This window comes from Heptranchias perlo, chromosome 20 (genome assembly GCF_035084215.1).
Source record: "Heptranchias perlo isolate sHepPer1 chromosome 20, sHepPer1.hap1, whole genome shotgun sequence".
Taxonomy (NCBI): domain Eukaryota; kingdom Metazoa; phylum Chordata; class Chondrichthyes; order Hexanchiformes; family Hexanchidae; genus Heptranchias; species Heptranchias perlo.
Window position 1 is genome coordinate 51,163,496 of NC_090344.1, and position 18,396 is coordinate 51,181,891.

An 18,396-nucleotide genomic window follows, 5' to 3' on the forward strand; every position below is an offset into this window, starting at 1 on the left:
AATAAGCAAGGTTAATTTAGAGCTGATGAGTCTTGGGTCTAAAACCTTAATTTGACAAGATCTGTAAATTATAATTTTAGTAAGTGTTTGTAAGGACCATTGTATCCATCTGTAGTTAGCAACTGTGCAATTTGGCAGTTCATATGTGCATTGCAGTGACATTCTTGCCTTGTATGTGTACTTTGTGAAATCAAGCCATAGACTTGTAGGTACTGTACATTAGAATCATAGAAAGGTTGCAGCACGGAAGGAGGCCATTCGGCCCATCGAGTCCACACTGGCTCTATGCAAGAGCAATCCAGCTAGTCCCACTCCACTGCCCTTTCCCCATAGCCCTGCAAATGTTTTCCTTTCAAGTACTATTCCAGTTCCCTTTTGAAAGCCACGTTTGAATCTGTCCCTTGGGCGGTGCATTCCAGATCCTAACCACTTGCTGTGTTTTAAAAAAAAAAGTTTTTCCTCATGTCACCTTTGGTTCTTTTGCCAATCACCTTAAATCTATATCCTCTGGTCCTTATCGCCATGAATCCTCCCATCTATCCCAGACTTGGAGGAAGGCAGCTTCTTTGAAAAGTATCCTTGTAGATTGTTACTGTCTGCAAAGTAATTTTCAAGTGTGTGGAACATCTTTCCTCCTTACAGTGGTGTCCAGCTGCATCAAAAAAGTACATTTTCACAATTTTGGCAGACAGGGCCATTAGTATGTTCCTTCCGATTTACATTGACCACGTAATCAGAACCAATGATATAATATCTGGTGCAAAAGCTTAATTAGGAATTTAATTTATTTTCAAATCTGCCTCTTAAGTTGTGTTTGCCAAGAATGATCCCAAAATGGACTAATCACATTGTGCATCATTAATTTTTAGCTGGTATTGGTCCACTGTCAGCAATTAACAAAAATCATTTTTGCAGTTCAGGCCTTCAAGGGAAGAACCTTTAGAGGTTTGAATACTTACATATTCTATCATCTGTATGCCTCTATTTATGCATGCAAGTGCACTTTGCTGTGCTGTTTTTTGTCAGTGTGTATTTCTGTTGCTACTGAAATTCTGTTAAATCATCTGCAGGGCAATTATCCTGAGGTTTTACAATTTTAGCCTTGCCCTGTTTTTTTTTTAATTGGGAATAAATTGTTTCAAATTTTCAACAGATCATTTCCATGTATTTGTTGGCGACTTGAGTCCAGAAATCACCACAGAAGATATAAAAGCAGCTTTTGCACCATTTGGAAGAATATCGTAAGTATTTCTTGGTGTGAATTTTTATGCTGTTTGGCTTGTTTTTTAAAACAAAGTTAAATGTTTAATGCATTAATCCTTGATTTCAGGTTTTCTGTCTGAGTTGCAGTGTAGTGGCATCTCCACCATTGTCCGTTCAGAAGCCTCTTAAATCCGGTTTGGGTGTAATTGTACCGTTGTTTCAGGTGGATTGGTGCATAGTAGTACAGACTGAGGGTTTAAGCAAAGGACAGAAAAGGGCAGAGTTTTGTTTTCTTTAAAACTTCCTGTTAAATGTCAGTGAATTGAAAAACACCATCACTCTTAAGTAGGCACAGGTACTTCATTAGAATATCACATGGCTGGTATGTACATTTTAAAGAACATTTATGCAGTTAAATTCAAAACATACGTGTAATCTTCATTAATAAACCATTCTGTAGTTAAAGTTGGTAAAACAACAACTAAAATCGATAAATCCCTGGGGCTGAAAACAGTGGCTGACACTTAAAGGGAACTGTTTTTAAAAAAAAAACCTTGAGTTCTGCATTTTCAAAATATATATTGCTCTAAAATTGTTTTTTAAGCTAAATTCTATTCTTCTGTCATGTGGGAATACAGAATAGTGAAAGGAACCGCTTGAGCTCTTGAAAGCTTTTCCTTCAACTTCTTAACATGCTATTGGTATAGGTGCAAAGTTGCTGACACAAAAACAAAAGTATACATGTTTCTATGAAAACTTGAAGGCGGTACGCTATCTTCGAGTAGTTGTTTTGAATTAATGAGTTTAAAGTTCCTTTTACAAGTGTATCGAACTTTCTCTTGGACTCTAACAAGGAGATGGCATCTTTTTCTGCTTCTTGGAAGGAGGCGATCTTTCTTTAAATAGTTTCTAGGAAATTATAGTTTCTGTAGCTCTCTTGCTGTTTACGTGCACCACAGTTAGTTTTGATAGGTTTTCAGGTTCACAGAATATTTTATAAAATTCCATTACAACATAAGAATAATTGGGCTGAAAATGTAGGTGATCCACGCTAGTTGAGGTCCTGCTGTCTTAAAATTCCTCTTAAATACCGTATGTTAATGAGAGGACAGTGTGCTGTCTCTTGTGAAAGAACAATGGTTTAAATTATTGTTCCTTCATCCAGTCGTCACCAGCTGTTCAATGCTGGCTCTGGATTAAATAGTTGTTCCTAAAATAAACACTGATAACTTTAAACCTTTTGAAGTATCCTGATCATTATGCCACAACGTTAATCCAGCTGTGTCTTCAAAAGCCTTAAATCATAATTTTTGATTTTAAAAAAAAGTTTTGTTAATGGTTATCTATTGAAGAGCAACTTCACTCAAGTTTTATTAGTTAAACATAATTGTATTGAAGTCCCCTATAATTCTGTTTGTTTAAGTTCTGCAGTAATCTGTAGCAATTTATTTTTTACAATGTCCTTTTTAATGGATAGTTGGAAGTTGCTTGATTTTTGCAAACGTTTTTTTACCTTGAGTAAACTACAGCAGCCAGCACCAGTCGGAAAGCATAGGCAAGCAGCTCTCCATTCCCCTCCTCCCCCCCCCCCCCCCCCCCCCCCCCCCCCCCCACAGTGAGCTTTTGATCGTGGACATGAGCCATTCTGTTGTTTCGGGGGAGAAAGATGTTGCAGGCCAGTTGCTTCTCCATAAGGAGGCAAAGTCACCCCAGGTGCTCGCCAGCAAGAAGCCTGAAGAAACAACATTGGCAGAAGCTTTGCAGCAGCCAGCTGTCTGCTGTTTTACTGGGACAATAGTACATTACCCACAGGGAGAGCAATGGGATAGAAATTTGAAGAAACCAAATTTCTTGAAAACAATTGACTATGAATGGGCTGTTTGAGGGGTGGTGAAGGTGGTTTGAGTAGATTCCTGAGACAATTTAAATTTTTCTTTGCCAGTTAAACTATAACTTGCGTAATATTTTAACCATTTCAGTACTAAAAGGAAAGTTCAACCTAGAATATTTTTGTGAAGTAAGAATCCTGCCCTCTTAGATTCTTCACTCAGTGTGTACTACTTTTATATAACTTCGGAACTTGGCAATCAACACATTATACTGTTGTTTGAACTAGGTGTTATCACTTCAGACTTGGCAAAGAATTTGTGTTGGACACTTGGTTGTGTTAATATACAGTTGCCAGGGGCATCTGGTATGTGTGGGTTTACTCCTCCAGGAGTAACTTAAAATTCTACATCTGAAGATGAGATGGTTCATTGAGTTAGAATATTTTGGAATGTCAAAAGTGGAAATCTGGGACCTGAGTTTAAATCTAACACAGAAGAGGAGCTCTTACCGTAAGGATGTTAAGGATCCAAAAAAAGTGGGTTGTTGTAGTCTTCATGTAATTCCCAGTGGGCTGAAATTTACAGTGTAAATTGCTTTTGGATCTAGCATGCAGAAAGAACTTGCAATATGGAATTAGCAATCACATTTTAAATTGTATTCTGATCTATTTAACCAGTCTTTGGGATGAGAGTTAACCACAGCCCCGTCTACCCTTTTAGGTGGACATAAAAGATCCCATGGGATTTTTTGAAGGAGAGCAGGGGTGTTGTCCCGGTGTTCTGGCCAATATTTATCCATCAACCAATATCACTAAAACAGATGATCTGATCATTTATCTCATTGCTGTTTGTGGGACCTTGCTGTGTGCAAATTGGCTACTGCATTTCTCTACATTACAACAGTGACTGCACTTCAAAAAGTACTTCATTGGCTATAAAACGCTTTGGGAAATCCTGAGGTTGTGAAAGATGTTAGTTCGCTCTTGACAAGCCTGAATATAATCCCTTTGCATGTTGGCAATGTGCCATTCTTTGTATTCTGTTGGTTAGCCGTGCTATGACCAATCAAGGTGGCCAAATTATTAGATGATCATTAATGAGGTGTTGAAATGAATAAAGATAGTTTTCTGTGTGAGTGTACTGTATTTTGCAAAATCACAGGTAGCTGTTATGAACAGTGTGATGTAGCAACTTAGCTGCTTTTCAGAAATTGGAATCGAGTCAATTTCAAAAGATATAAATTCTCCTGCTCTTATGTTAAGTTAGGGTCAATATTTGATGTGAAACACTCTTGGCTTGAGAGTGCTCTGTCCAGTATAAGATACAGTATTGCCTCGGAAACACCACCTACTATAGTGCCCCTCGTTGCATGGAAAATCTGATTTTGAACAGAAACATTAATTCATGTCAGCAAATTCTTTACCTTGGGTTTCTTCTTGTATTTGTTTGTACCCCTTGAAGTGCTATTTTCCTTGTTTAATGTAACTCTATACCTGTTACTTTGCTGTATTTTTCTAAGCCTTTTATTTTCAAGTTTTCTGTTCGGGTAAGTACAATACAGTTCATTTTCATTGATACTGAGGTTTTAACAGCATTTTGCATAGACTGTATTCATCAGGGCTCGATAATTTCCATGTTTCTTGGGCAATTTTTCATTGTTTAAATTTTTTTTTAGTAATGTACTTAACATTGCCTTAAGTGCAGTTGGTGACAGGCTAGAATGGCACTTTGTGAGATTCGCTGATATTGCATTGCTGCTACATTTTTTTCAGTTTCAAATGCTTCTCAACTTTCTTTTTGAGAATGGGCACTTCAGCTGTGGAAGTAGCCATAACAAGTTGTCCCTAGATTTTTTGTGCAGAGAAACGTCGTAATTTTAGAAGCAGAATAGTTCAGTGGGCAAAAGTATGAATTGTAGTTAAAATAACTGCTGTCTCCCATCCCCATACATTGAGGTTTGACAGTCCAATGCCACCAGGTAGAAGGCTCAATCTTGATGGGAGCAAAACTGACAGGAAGGACCTGCATTACCACTCCTCAGGAATGTGTACTCTGTTTCCTGAGTGCGGCATTGAATGTGTAGACAGCAAAGTTTGCAGCTGAGACTATCCCACCATTCTGGCTGAGGGAAGAAATGTAGCACTTGGAAGAAGAAAAGGAGGGTGGAGTCGGAGAATGAGTACCATCCAGCTGGATACAAAATGAATTTTTATTTTCTGTGGGGTGCAAAGTTGTGCAAGAGTGAATGTCGATAGACTCATCCTCTAGTCTTCCGGTTTCTTTTGGGAGGGGAGTGGCATCGGTAAGGCTATCTCTCCTGCACCATGCATCATTTGTGACTGAGAGTAGGTAGCTCCTTCCTGGTGCTTTGCTGGTGCCAATCTGGAAAATGGCAGGCCTGTGTGCAGGCACAGGCATGAATTTGTGGCCCACCCCTGTGTTAAAGCTCAAACGCTGATCGTGTTTATGGTAAATGGTGACTGACAACAGTGTTGTTGATGTTTAGCTTTGAAAACTAGAGCCGCCTTGTGAGACGGTCAGTACAGTTGTCAGCATTTTAAAAATTGATGCTGATTTTGAACTGCCTGACCCTTTTTTCTTGGTTAAAGACTGTACATGATCAACATAGCATCTACGTTATTTTTTGTAGTGTTCTGTCTCTCCTGCTTTGGCAGAGATGCATTATAATGGAGTTTCAAGCTTAACAAGAAAATCCTGTCCAAATGTTCTATTTTTTTTTAAAAATTGGTATTAAATGGATTCAGGTCTTCATAGCATGCTATCCTTGTTAATAATTCATGTCTGTTGAAGCTCATTTACCTCAAGGATGGCATTCAATTGCCCACTGAAGCCATGTTTCAGGTTTTTGTTATTTGGTTTAGGTTTTGTTACTGCATCGAAGGCCACGATTGTGGCTGGGCCATTTGTACACTGTTGAGTTGCATTTCGTCCAGGTACTTAATTGATTTTAGTTTTTAAATCTCCATGGGGTATATCACCTTCTGAGTGGTGTGTAGAATTGGATCTGCATGATGCAGAGAGCAGCATCAGTGGAGAGCTTTGAGATCTTCTGTGTTCACTATATCCAAGCAGCAGAATATCAAACAATCTAAATGGTGAAGTGAAATCTGTTGCAACTTGGTCGGGCTGTAAAAATTAGCATCTTGTGCAGATTTGTTGGGTGGGTGGGTGGGGGGGGGGGGGGGGGGAAGAAATCTTGTAGCTTTCTCACAAAACTTACCTTAACTTTAAATATTAAACTAATTCTGCTTTATCCTTGGAAGACTGCAGAAGCATTTTTGCACTAAAATGAAAAAATAATCTATGTATCTTTATACTGAATGTTTTGAAGGTGTTCTCTCAAAGGGTGTGTGTATTTGATGGTTGAAATAATCTTCCAATCCTCAAAGGGCTCTAGGAATTTTAATGCATTCCTCTCCTTTTCCTTCACCATGATCAGTGTGTTTGCAGAATGCTTCCTGTCTGTTCCATGTAGAAGGTACAAGTTATTGATTCTTATTGATATTATGATATTAACATAGTGAACAGCATTACAGCAGATGTCATGGCTTTTTCTTTTTGTTTGTTGGCCTACATGGATGTGGGGTCCAGCAGCAAATATTTTTGCAGCAACAAAACCTGTTGGCAAAGTTGACGTTGGTTAGATTTAGCCTCTTGGCTTTTTAGCATCAGCTTTTGGCGTTAACGGATAAAGCTTTTGTGCTGGGCAACCGGTTAGGATACAGTCTTGAGTTTTGCACAGCCTGTTTTCAACAGAAAACTGAGCTTCTGCCTATTGTGCATCTCTGCAATAATAACAAAAGGAGGGGGCATTATGTTGTGAAACGAGGTTATTTAAATGTTGATTTGTGACTGCCAGCTCAGAGCTTCGGGTGGTTTTCTTCAGTTACTGTTTCAAATCAGATTTGTGAGCACTGGAGTGGGTTTGGCACTGCAGAGCAGAATATGTGGGTTTCTGCCAATGATATCCAACATGGTGGCGAGTTTCTAATCTTGTCGAGATGGTTGGTGGATATCAAGCGGATGTGAGATGTTTTCTGATTTGGAATGGAAATCTCCCTGGTTCACTGGCAAAAGTGCCTCTTGAGATGTATTGAGGGGTCTTGCAGACCTGGGAGCCGACCAGGCACTCTCCTCTTTTGCCAGGGCATGGGAAACCTAACCTGGGGAATTGATTTAAAAAAAAAATATATTTTTTGTATCTATATAATTTTTTTTCTCAAGTTGAAGAATTTTGTGAATAAAACTTACAGAATTGCACATGTTGATGCAACTTGGTAGCTGCTTCACAATGTTCTTAAAAAGTGTATGTGCTGAAGGTACTCTTGAGAATTTTACTTTGGATATTGACTAAAATCCGATCTATGTGGGCCAACAAAAGCAAGCCAGGTATTGGCTGTCTTCAGGGTGACTCTTTCAAATAGCTGGTTTCCAATGATTGGAGCAGTGAAGACAAAGTACTTGTACAAGGTTAAACAGCACACGTCCTTACAGACAGTTTGTGTCCTCTACTCTTGATCCACACAGAGTTGGTATTTTCACGTGCGGTTGCATGGTAATCTCACGTTAAACATGGACTCCAAATGCATTTTTATACAGAAGCATGTCATAGATGTTACCAAAGCATTCACACCTGAAGGTAAAAAAAAAAGCACTTTATTCATCCTAGCAATAGCTTTTTTTAAAAGCATATTTTCAGAATTATTTTTGAGTTAACAAATTGCCTAAGAAACATTTTATACTAGACAATCCACATAATTGGGGGAAGGAAGATACACCATAGTTGGGTTCTGAATCAATTTCAAATAATAGGGCTCTGGTTATTTTACAGAATGTCTCTGAAGAATGGACAGGATTTCCATGGCTAACTGCAAGGGACTGTCACAGTGGATAATCGTTCACTCAGTTGTAGATTTCTTATTTCCTTTTGTCTTTGTATACAGATATAATTGACTTTGTTTTTTTTCTATTGTGCTTAAAGTAGTTCTCGATCGATTCTTTAGTGATCTGATCCTGTCTGTATATAATGCACTTTTCGTATATTTATGCTAGTCTGCGTAGTTCTGTTAACACTTTTGGAAGTACAGTGTCTTATTAGTGTTTTCACTTTCTGAATATTGCAACCGTTTCTGAAAATCTCAATTTCTCAAAATTTACAGCTGCCCACAGTCCAAAAAGGGGGTAACGAATTCACCCTACCGAGAAACTAAAAGAATTGTTAACAGGCGATGTATGCCTTTTAATTCCTATTTTTTATTTTTCTAGTTTTTTTTTCTATTTCATATACTGTATTTTTAAGAATAGGTAGAAAACTTGTTGGCAACAAGTACTAAGTAATGTGCATGGTTAAGGAAAGCCATTCAATTAATCTTGCAATCTACAATGTTTTTTTTTCTTTTTGATTTGGCCTGGTGATTCATACAAGTAGGAATAGCTGCTTTGACCATGCCTAGCAGACGTTTTAACTTTTTTTTTAAATGAATGAACTTACAAACTATTTGAATAGCTTTTAAAAAGAGAAAAAACTTCTGTAAGAACATTAGCCAGCTCAGCTACAGTTTGCATGTTTACCACATTAAAGTTAACAATGCTGTTATAACTGAATTAGCAGATCAAGATGTAGTAAACTAGCAGATGAAGACGTAGTACATTTTGTAGTGGAGAGGGAGAAAGGTGCTTTGTAGAATATGGCGCTCTTGCAATAAGTGGTCCCTTTATCAAAGGTGAGACGTGTTGACTTGACAATAAGCAGTGTGTGTGTGGTTCCTGTCTTTTATTCTCTACGGTAGGCTTACTCCAGCAAGAAATGTGTTTATTCATCGTGTCTTATTTATTTGTTTCCAGTGATGCTAGAGTGGTCAAAGATTTGGCAACTGGAAAATCCAAAGGGTATGGCTTTGTGTCTTTCTACAATAAGTGGGTAAGTAAGTGAGTGTCCATATTTGATAAATTTACCACACGCAAATGAGAACATTCACTTTGTCAGCTGGTTAACACTTTCACAAATTCCAAATGTTCGGTTTTTCTGCGGAAACAACAGAAACCTGTGTGTCTGAATCCCATACGCATACGAACTACCATAAAATTAGTTCGTTCTTCCTGCAATGGCATCTTGAATGTGCATATGTGTATTATTGGTCCTCGCCCCTCCCTATCTGTACAACTTTCTTCCAACAGTCCACCTCTGGCCTCCTTCAGTACCCCATCTGGATCGACCTTCGATGGGAGAGCCTTCAGCAGTTTTAGCCCAAAACTCTGGCGTGCTCGGCCTAAACTCTTGTCACCTCTCTCCTTTCCTTCAAACGTCTCCTTAAAACTAACTCTTTGATCTTGCTTTCAGTATCCCTCTCACCAATGTTCACTGTCCGATTATGTATTTTTTCACCCCTATGAATCACATTGGGACTTTTATTGCAGTAAATTGCTATAAAGGTCCTTGTTCTTACTGGCTCTGCAGAGCAGTGGCAAAACACCTTCCGTACAGGAAGAAAGGAGACTAGATTTGGTCTGATGACCTGTATGGGAAGAGACTTGTGATAGCAAAGTGGGCCATTCTCTTGGCTGGGGGTTGGTGCATAGTGCAGGGAAATGTAGTGGAGGAATTAGAGAAGCAGGACCTTGTCAGGTGGTTGAAGTTTTACTGGGACCGTCTACTGATTTCCATTGCTAAAAACTCATTACCTTTTTATATTGTATAACATAAGGAGTCTTACAACACCAGGTTATAGTCCAACAGCTTTATTTGAAATCACAAGCTTTCGGAGCTTTCCTCCTTCGTCAGGTGAGTGTAGGGTTCTATAAAGGCACAGCATATATAATCAGAGAACAATGCCTGGTGATTACAGATAATCTTTCCAACTGCCTGTTATCACACCTCAGCAGAGATATAATCAAAGCAATCAAAGGAGTGGATGGTGTTCAGACAGAGAAACATTACATCCAAGACTACTGAATACACAAGTGGTCAGAACACAAAGACACAGAGAGAGAGAGAAAGAGACACCCGAAAGGCAGAGAGAGACAATGACCAGATGCATTAAAAACAGATAACTTTTTTTCGCTGGTGGGGTTACATGTAGCGTGACATGAACCCAAATCCCGGTTGAGGCCGTCCTGACGAAGGAGGAAAGCTCCGAAAGCTTGTGATTTCAAATAAAGCTGTTGGACTGTAACCTGATGTTGTAAGACTCCTTACATTTGTCCACCCCAGTCCTTCACCGGCATCTCCACATCATTTATATTGTTTGTTAGTAAACATTTCGGTTATTTCATCTGGTTACTGAAGATTTGTTTCCGTTTTATTACTTTAAACCTTAGGATGCTGAAAATGCCATTCAACAGATGGGCGGGCAGTGGCTTGGAGGAAGGCAGATCAGAACAAATTGGGCAACCCGCAAGCCTCCTGCCCCAAAGAGTACATCAGAGCGTAAGTTCAGTGAGCACCATGTTGCAGATACAGTAACAGCAGATGGTGGTATTTCATACAAGGTTAGAAAGTATAAGTTTAAAAGGAGTTTTACAGTCAAGGATGTGTTTTTAAAAAAAAATTAAATGGTCGGACTGCCCTGATGGTGCAGCTTGGCTCAGTTGGTAGCACTCTTTCATCTGATCCAGAAGGCTGTGGTTCAAACCACATTCCAGGACTAGAGTGCTTAAACCAGATTGACATTCTAGTGCAGTGCTGCATAGTTAGAGGTATTGTCCTACGGATGTGACATTAAACTGAGGCCCTGCTTATTTATTCTGGTGGTTCTTAATAATCCCATGGCACTAGTTGATGAAAGGCAGATTATTTCCCTGCTGCTTGGTGAATGTCCTTCCTCAAACAACACCAGCAAAAAATCGGATTTAAAGTCATTTATCTCATTGCTGTCTCCGGGATCCTGTACTCAAAATGGCTGTCTCGTTTGCCCAGTAACAGTCATTGCATTCATTATATGTGAAGAGCTTTAAGATGTTTGAGACATTTGATAAGGCACTGTATAAATGTGGACCTTCCTTCAAGCTTATCCATTAAGTAACTGAACCATCTAGACCAAGAGCCCTCGAGATTTAATCCCTTATTTGTGCTAAGCTAGCTGATCTCATCTGTGATGGTGCTTGTGGCAGAAAATTTGACCTGAATGGTCATAGGTTAGGGAAGGGAAAATTGGCCAGTCTTTCTGTTTCCAATCCAATGACCCCTGCTAGAAGTATGTGTGGGTGAGGACGAGATCTGACTCAGTTGTGGTGAGCCTTGCAGTTGACACTTACCCTGAAGGCCCACATACAAATACTCACAACTTGGATGAGATACCAGACAGGCCACCTGTGGACCTGTATCCCAGTAAGGAGTCAGTCCTTCGCGAAGTGCAGAGAGAAAATTGACAACTTAAGTGTTATTTATACTTTATGACAGGACAGGTATTAGAATGTGGTTCACATTCAAAATTCTCCACGCTATTCTCTTTCTCAGCTTGGTTAACAGCAGAAACCAAGTCGAATCAGGTTGCTTCTCGATGACTGGTTATGGTACTGCAGAAACCTGAAGACAGGTCACGGTCTACCATTTTGGCTGGTGATTGAGTGTGGTCCTACGGGGAGGGAGGCAAACTGAAACTTTTTTTTTACATTTAGTAATAAGTCTGGTGTATCATGTTTTAAACCTGGCTTCACACTACACTGGAACTATGCTACGTGGTCTCAAGCTGAAGTGGTATGAGACAGCGTCGCTGAGAGGGTCCAATTTTGTTTAGCTTCAGTCAGATTGGAACCTGATTCTGGAATTAAGCTGGTGCTTATATACTGCTAAAATTGCTGAGCAAAGATGTGAAAGTAGCAGCAGCATAACTCCATCCTTACAATGCTACCTTTTCAGGTGCTCCCTGAAGGATGCATAATCCAATCCCAAAGTTTCAACATGTTGGATTTGGAAGAAGCAAACCATGTTGGATATGAATTTTGTTTAATGTGACCAATATTTTTTGGGGAATCATAGGTCACATCATTTCTTGGGTTAAGTAAATTATCATGGCAATATGTGTGAAATTCCAAGTGTCCTCCTTTGCAGGCTTATTTTGTGAATGTCAGAAAAACAGACACACATCAATTTGAAACGTTCAGCCATCTGTGATTGTAGCTCTTTATTTTGATCTTTGCATTTTTCCCTTTGCAGCAAATACCAAACAGCTGTCCTATGAGGAAGTTGTCAATCAGTCCAGTCCCAGCAACTGTACTGTCTATTGTGGTGGCATAGCGGTTGGACTTACAGGTAATATTTAATATCTGAGATTTGAGTTTTATCTGTGTAGCTGTTGTGGGGAGAAACTGTAGCGTGACTTAGAAAGATCACCTGCAAAACTGTGTCATGGAAACTGCTTGATGAGATGTTTCATGTTGGCAAATGATTCGCACTTCACACATCCACAAGGACTGCAGTGGTTCAATGAGTAGGCCCATCACCACCACCTTAAGAAAACTACAAATGGGCAATAACTGTAGTCGTGCTAGCATTGTCTACATCCTAAAAACAAAAAAAAAGTTGTCATTTATATTCTCCAACAAAAGTGAAAATTGCTCCACAATATAATGTGCATCCCATCAATATGTACACGTGCAAATTTATTTTGTGCACTGCCTTACATGTATCAGCATTAAAATACACCTGTTGCTCAATCCACCCACTTAATTGGTCCCGTTCCCTTGAAATGCTATTAATCACCTTTATACTTGTCCTCTACTAGCAGTAACAATACGTTTTACGAAATTGATTGAAGCACCTGGAATAAAGTTTGAATTTTCAAATAGCAACCCTACAGAAAAGGATGCTGTCATCAGCCACTGCTTTTTCAGTGATTGTTACCTTCCACCGACTTTTGCTAAATCAATTGATGTCCAGATGGCCCATAGAGGACTGCCCGAACTCATTTAGTGGTGGACTCTCAAAGAAAACATACATAGAAAACTTGCATCCCATCAGTCTGAGCTGGTGATTCAAGCTGGAGTCTCATGAGGTGAAAGGTTATTTTCTAACCCACTGTTATCCAGATCTTGAAGATCATCTGCCTTAAACTACACTATCCTTCATCTGAATTTTCTGCTATGACTGATGTAAATGATCGGTTGCTTAAAAAAAAATTGCCTTCATTGCGCCCTAAAGCGGTAAACCTTAATTCCCGCTTGAGTGAAAATTTCAAAATTCAACAGTAAGTTCCAAATAATGTTACTGTTCTGTTTTAACAGCAAACACTTAAACTGTTGTGTATCTACCATAACTTTTACAATATACATTGGGGTGGCCTATGTCCATGTCAGTATAGCAAGTATATTTGATGTACACTACTTTCATTAAACCCTTAATGTATTGCAGAAATCTCGGTTGAGTATTACATTTCAAATTAATGTTTTTCTTCTCTTAGAGCAACTTATGCGCCAGACTTTTTCGCCCTTTGGACAGATTATGGAGATCAGAGTGTTTCCTGAGAAAGGGTATTCATTTGTACGGTATGTTTCAGGCTTTGAATAATTAGCATTTGGAATAGTTAGCACCAAGTTGATTTGAAATTTTCCTAAATAACTAAGATCGAATGGCTGGTAAGAAAGAGAAATAACAAATTTTCTTTCATATTGCATGTTACCATGTCTCTCACACCCTCCCAGAGTGCTTCATATGCAATGAATTACTTTGAAGTGGAGTCACTGTTGCTGTGTCAGCAACCATATCAGTCAGTATGAGTATAGCAAGCAACCACAAACAGTGAGATTTATTTTTGAGTGAGACCAGTTAATGTTGGTTGAGGGAAGAATGACCAGGACACAGAACTCCCTGGTCTTATTTGAATAATGCCATGGCATCTTTATTGTCCTCCTGAACAGACAAACTGGGCCTGAGTGTGAAACATCTAAGGTGAAGGATGGCACCTATGACAATGTGGCACTCCCTCAGTACTGCATTCAAGTGTCAGCTTGAATTATGTGCTGAAATACAGAGTGGGGACTGACTCCAACCTTCTGGGGTGACATTTATTTTGCAGATCTATTTGAGGAATAGAAATGCCTTTGAAAAGACACAATTTTAATGAAAGTTAAAATGGGACACTGATGTAATTGTTATTTGAAAAAAGAAAAATTGCTTTTACAAAAACAAAATGGCCGCCTGGGACTCCCTAATCCAGCAAATCTCATCTCCCTCCTCTTTTCCATGTTCAAAACAAATGCGGAAGCTTTTATTGGTCTGGAATGTTATGCAGTCAAACAAATTTGCATCTTGTCCAAATATGTTCATAGAATCATAGAATGGTTACAGCACAGAAGGAGGCCATTCAGTCCATCAAGCCCATGCCAGCTTTGTTACAGCAATTCAGTTAGTCCCATTCCTGTGCTCTTTCCCTGAAGTCCTGCAAATTTTTTCCCTTCAAATATTTATCCAATTCCTTTTTGAAAGCCATGATTGAATCTGCTTCCACCACCTTTTCAGGCAGCGTATTTCAGATCATAACTGCTCGCTGTGTTTAAAAAAAATAAAGTGTTAGTCCTCCTCTCGTCTTTGGTTCTTTTGCCAATCACTTTAAATATTCACTGATTCATTAGACACTGCACTGAATGCATGTTTTGTTAATGTTTTTTTTTTATTTATGTGACCTCAATCTTGTATGAAACTGAGCTTGGAAGGAAGTAGCTGTCATAAGAGGGTTGCTCCATGGTCTCGCTAACAAAATGGAAAATGTTTTTGGTGGATTGATCACTTCCAAAAAAAAATGTTGAAATCTCGGTGCACCGTTCTCGCAGTATTAACATTTTAATAAGCTATGATTAGTGAACATTCAAATCCAGTTTAGTTTTGTATTCTCCTCCGCACTCGTGTGTTGCACGTATGCCCATATGGCACAGTGCTCGGGGTTTCTTCACAGCTATAAAATAAAACTTTCACATGCAAAAGCTCCGATCTTCTGTTTTTCAATGCACTGTTGGAATTCTTGTGTCGATTGATGTACGCAGGTGTGGCATTTATGCAGTTCATGACCACGTAAAGCACTTCAGCTGCATGGACCCTGTGTTACTAATGGTACACATTTATTTTTTGGGACCTCACTGTGATGGGAACAGACTTCCCTGTTCCACTGAGAACTGCTCTGTTAATTGCAAGACTTTGTGAATGTGTTGACTGTTTGATGTAGATTCCTTTTTATAGAATGGATGTGATACAGATGCTGGATGGGACCCAGTATGTTGAGACCACTGGATCATGAGTTTGCTTCAGACAGTGCTGAAAGGACGCTTTTGACATTGGCTGTGAAGAGCTAGGCTTACTTCAATAACATAATTGCAAAACCTTCGCTACATTTTACCTCATTAGGGGTGCAGGATGTGATGAAGTAATGCAGCGATGATTTAGTTACCTGTGACCGTTAAATTGGTCAATGGAAAAGGGGTTACGGCCATTATGAAATTATGTTAATATTACAGCTGTAGTGGCTAAATTTACAGGAAGGAGAAAAAGTGCAGTTTGGAAGTATGACTATTGTTGCAATGGTTACTAATCATATTGCTGGTTTGTTTGTACAAGCTCTATTGTACAAGAACTATTCACCTTCTGTAAGTGGTTTGTTTTCTGTTGCTGAATTTTCTATATTTTTGCACCAGTGACGGTCATTGCTTTGGCTGCACAATTTCCTTTTCAGTTCCCGGAAAATACTTTCTGCATATTTCATTGTGTGATCCTCCAGGAAATGGTGAATTGCACAGTGTGAGTGTGAAGAAGGGACCATTTTTAGCCATCTGGGGTTGTGGTGTCTCATGGCGTTCAGAGGGTTTAATTTATAACCCCAGCCCAACTTCAGTGAATTACCTCCATGCAAATTAAATACAAGTGTGACAAAAAGAGTTTATGCCTTAGAATGAATATTCACTGTGCATAACTGCATCCAAACATACATGTTTTGCTTATGTCATACGTGGAAACATGTTTAGATCAGAAACACTCTTCACCATTCAGATCTTTTCTTGAATGTATTAGTGATTATAAGAAACAGTAATAATCTGACTCTCCCGTACCAAAAACAGATAAACACAATCACTCATCCTTGCATACCACATAGGAATCTCATCATTAACAGTTAATGCATTAGTCGAAGTATTTTAGAAATAAAATTCTATAAATAGTAACAAGCAATTCTCGAAACAGCTCGTATATGTAACCGTCGCATAGTGATCCAGTATAATAAATTTTAAACCGAGCTTTTTACACTGACAAGGTTTTAGTTAAGTATATTGTGTGTCACAGTCTGAGCAACTCATTGTCGGCATTGCTTTATAACCAGCACGTGCAGATATCGAAGCAGATTTAACAACGTAACTTGCAGTTTGAGGAGTTGGTCTCTATCATGTTTGACGGTTAAAAAATAACAGTGTTTGTTTGGCATTTCTCTGCCCAACACTGAATGTCCATCCAGCTTTTACCAGCAGTTTGAGGACCCTTTCTGCGTCGGGGGCCCTCCACAGCTGTGGGTTTTCTAGGTGCCCTAAAGCTGGCTCTTGAGAAAACCCAAATGGAACCGGGAATGAATGAGTGAGAGTGATGATTTAACTCAGGGTTAGCAGCAGGATGATTTGTCAAAAAGCAGGAGGGAAAGCTAAAAAGAAATACTTATATTTGTGAAGTGCACTATCACATCTCTCTGAAGCATCGTAAAAGCTGGTCAGGCACCCAGTGTTGGACAGTTATGTGTCAAGCAAATACAAAATCTGCTTTCAGCCCCTTGTTGGTAGTTTTATACTCTGTATTCTAGAGACATGTCACTGACACCATGCCTCCTTGGTGTAAAACACAATCAGTAATTGTTGCAACATGGAAGGTGGAATGTCAGTCTTACTCGATATGAAATTTTTTTTTGTTCTTCTAGCTTTTCATCACATGAAAGTGCTGCACATGCCATTGTCTCAGTCAATGGAACCACCATAGAAGGACACATTGTGAAATGCTATTGGGGCAAAGAAACACCTGACGGAATGGGCCAATTTCAACAGGTAAGTTGAAATCACATTTCTGTACTGTTTCAAATGTCTTGAGCAAATTAGTATCTGGCAGAAATTGAGTAACCATCTCTAATAGTTCATGATGCTGTTTCTATTTGCATATGTTTATAATTTGGGAGACAAGAATCAACCAAGTTAAATGTTACGCTTTCTTAAAATGTGATGTTTTCTATTAACTCAAGGTACTGACAAGAACTTGTTTTGGGCAGCGCCCTTTCACTGGGCTCTGAGTTATCTTATCAAGCAGCCAGTGCTTCATTCAAAAAAGCATTGACAGATTGAACTGGTTGCTTCAGTCATACAGTCAGATCAGTGTCCGATGCCTCGAGGCTTGAGCATCTGACAACTTTGTATTTGGAGCTGGTGTTCAACTGATCAGGGAGCAAATAAGTCTGAAAGTAAAACTTAGTGTTGAAAATAGAACTGAAGTAGGGAAAATGGGGAAAGGAAGATGAAGCATTACTTTGTTTATTTTAATCATGCACGAGATTTGAGTAGCATAATTACTGTAATAGTGTTTGTTTTAGCACATGGACTGAAATCGTTTTTTTTTTATTCGCTGATCTATGGAGCACCGCTTTCCATGGAGCTACCCATAGCCTGGGTTCAGCGGTCTGGTAGGGTGCAGTTAGAGGCAACTTGAATGGGAATAGTATACTGTGGAATTAACCCTGATGATTTAAGATTGGGGCAGGGTAGAAATTGTGGAAAACATGTTCTAGGGTGCCTCAGGGCAAATCTGACAGTGTCCTGTAGCCTAATGCATGCTCTAGGAATTTTATTAGAAACATAAGCTGTTTTGTAAAGCTCTTAATATTTTTTCTTAAATTTGTTCATCGTCGTACTTCTCCCCCTTCCCTTTTTTGTTTTTCAGCAAAATCAGATGGGCTATGCTCAGCCTTGGAGTCAGTTTGGTCAGTGGTATGGAAATACTCAACAATTCGGCCAGTATATGCCCAATGGCTGGCAAATGCCACCATATGGAGTTTATGGGCAAGCTTGGAACCAACAAGGATTCAGAATGGAGTAAGGCGATACTTTTTATTTTTTCTGTATTTATTAACATGTATTGGAGGGTGCTATATCAACCCTTGCTATTAACAGCACTAAAAGTGAGTAGATTTTAGGAGTTGGCTTTTTTTGTGAGGAAAATTAATGCTGAGTTGGTGGCAGAGTACAAGTGTCGCATTTACCCCACTGCAGAGATGGGTATGTGTCTGAGTTCCTGGCTTTGGCTGTGACTGCTCTCATGCTTCCAGTGGTGGCCTCTGGGGCACTGGCAACTGATGCATTGATGTGGAGAGTCTAAAGATGATGTAAAGAGTCGAGG

The 18,396-nt window shown here is 39.2% G+C and overlaps 1 protein-coding gene across 2 annotated transcripts in view; it reads left to right on the forward strand.

Annotated features, from left to right (window-relative positions):
- The window catches only part of LOC137335865 (cytotoxic granule associated RNA binding protein TIA1-like), a 41,314-nt gene that overhangs the window by 19,017 nt on the left and 3,901 nt on the right, over positions 1 to 18,396 (forward strand). For both annotated transcript variants that reach the window (XM_068001358.1, XM_068001359.1), the window contains 7 exons: positions 1,154 to 1,241; positions 8,898 to 8,973; positions 10,371 to 10,479; positions 12,208 to 12,303; positions 13,451 to 13,535; positions 16,934 to 17,057; positions 17,941 to 18,092. In XM_068001358.1, the coding sequence (XP_067857459.1) occupies positions 1,154 to 1,241; positions 8,898 to 8,973; positions 10,371 to 10,479; positions 12,208 to 12,303; positions 13,451 to 13,535; positions 16,934 to 17,057; positions 17,941 to 18,092 (730 nt within the window). The remainder of the gene's footprint in view (positions 1 to 1,153; positions 1,242 to 8,897; positions 8,974 to 10,370; positions 10,480 to 12,207; positions 12,304 to 13,450; positions 13,536 to 16,933; positions 17,058 to 17,940; positions 18,093 to 18,396) is intronic.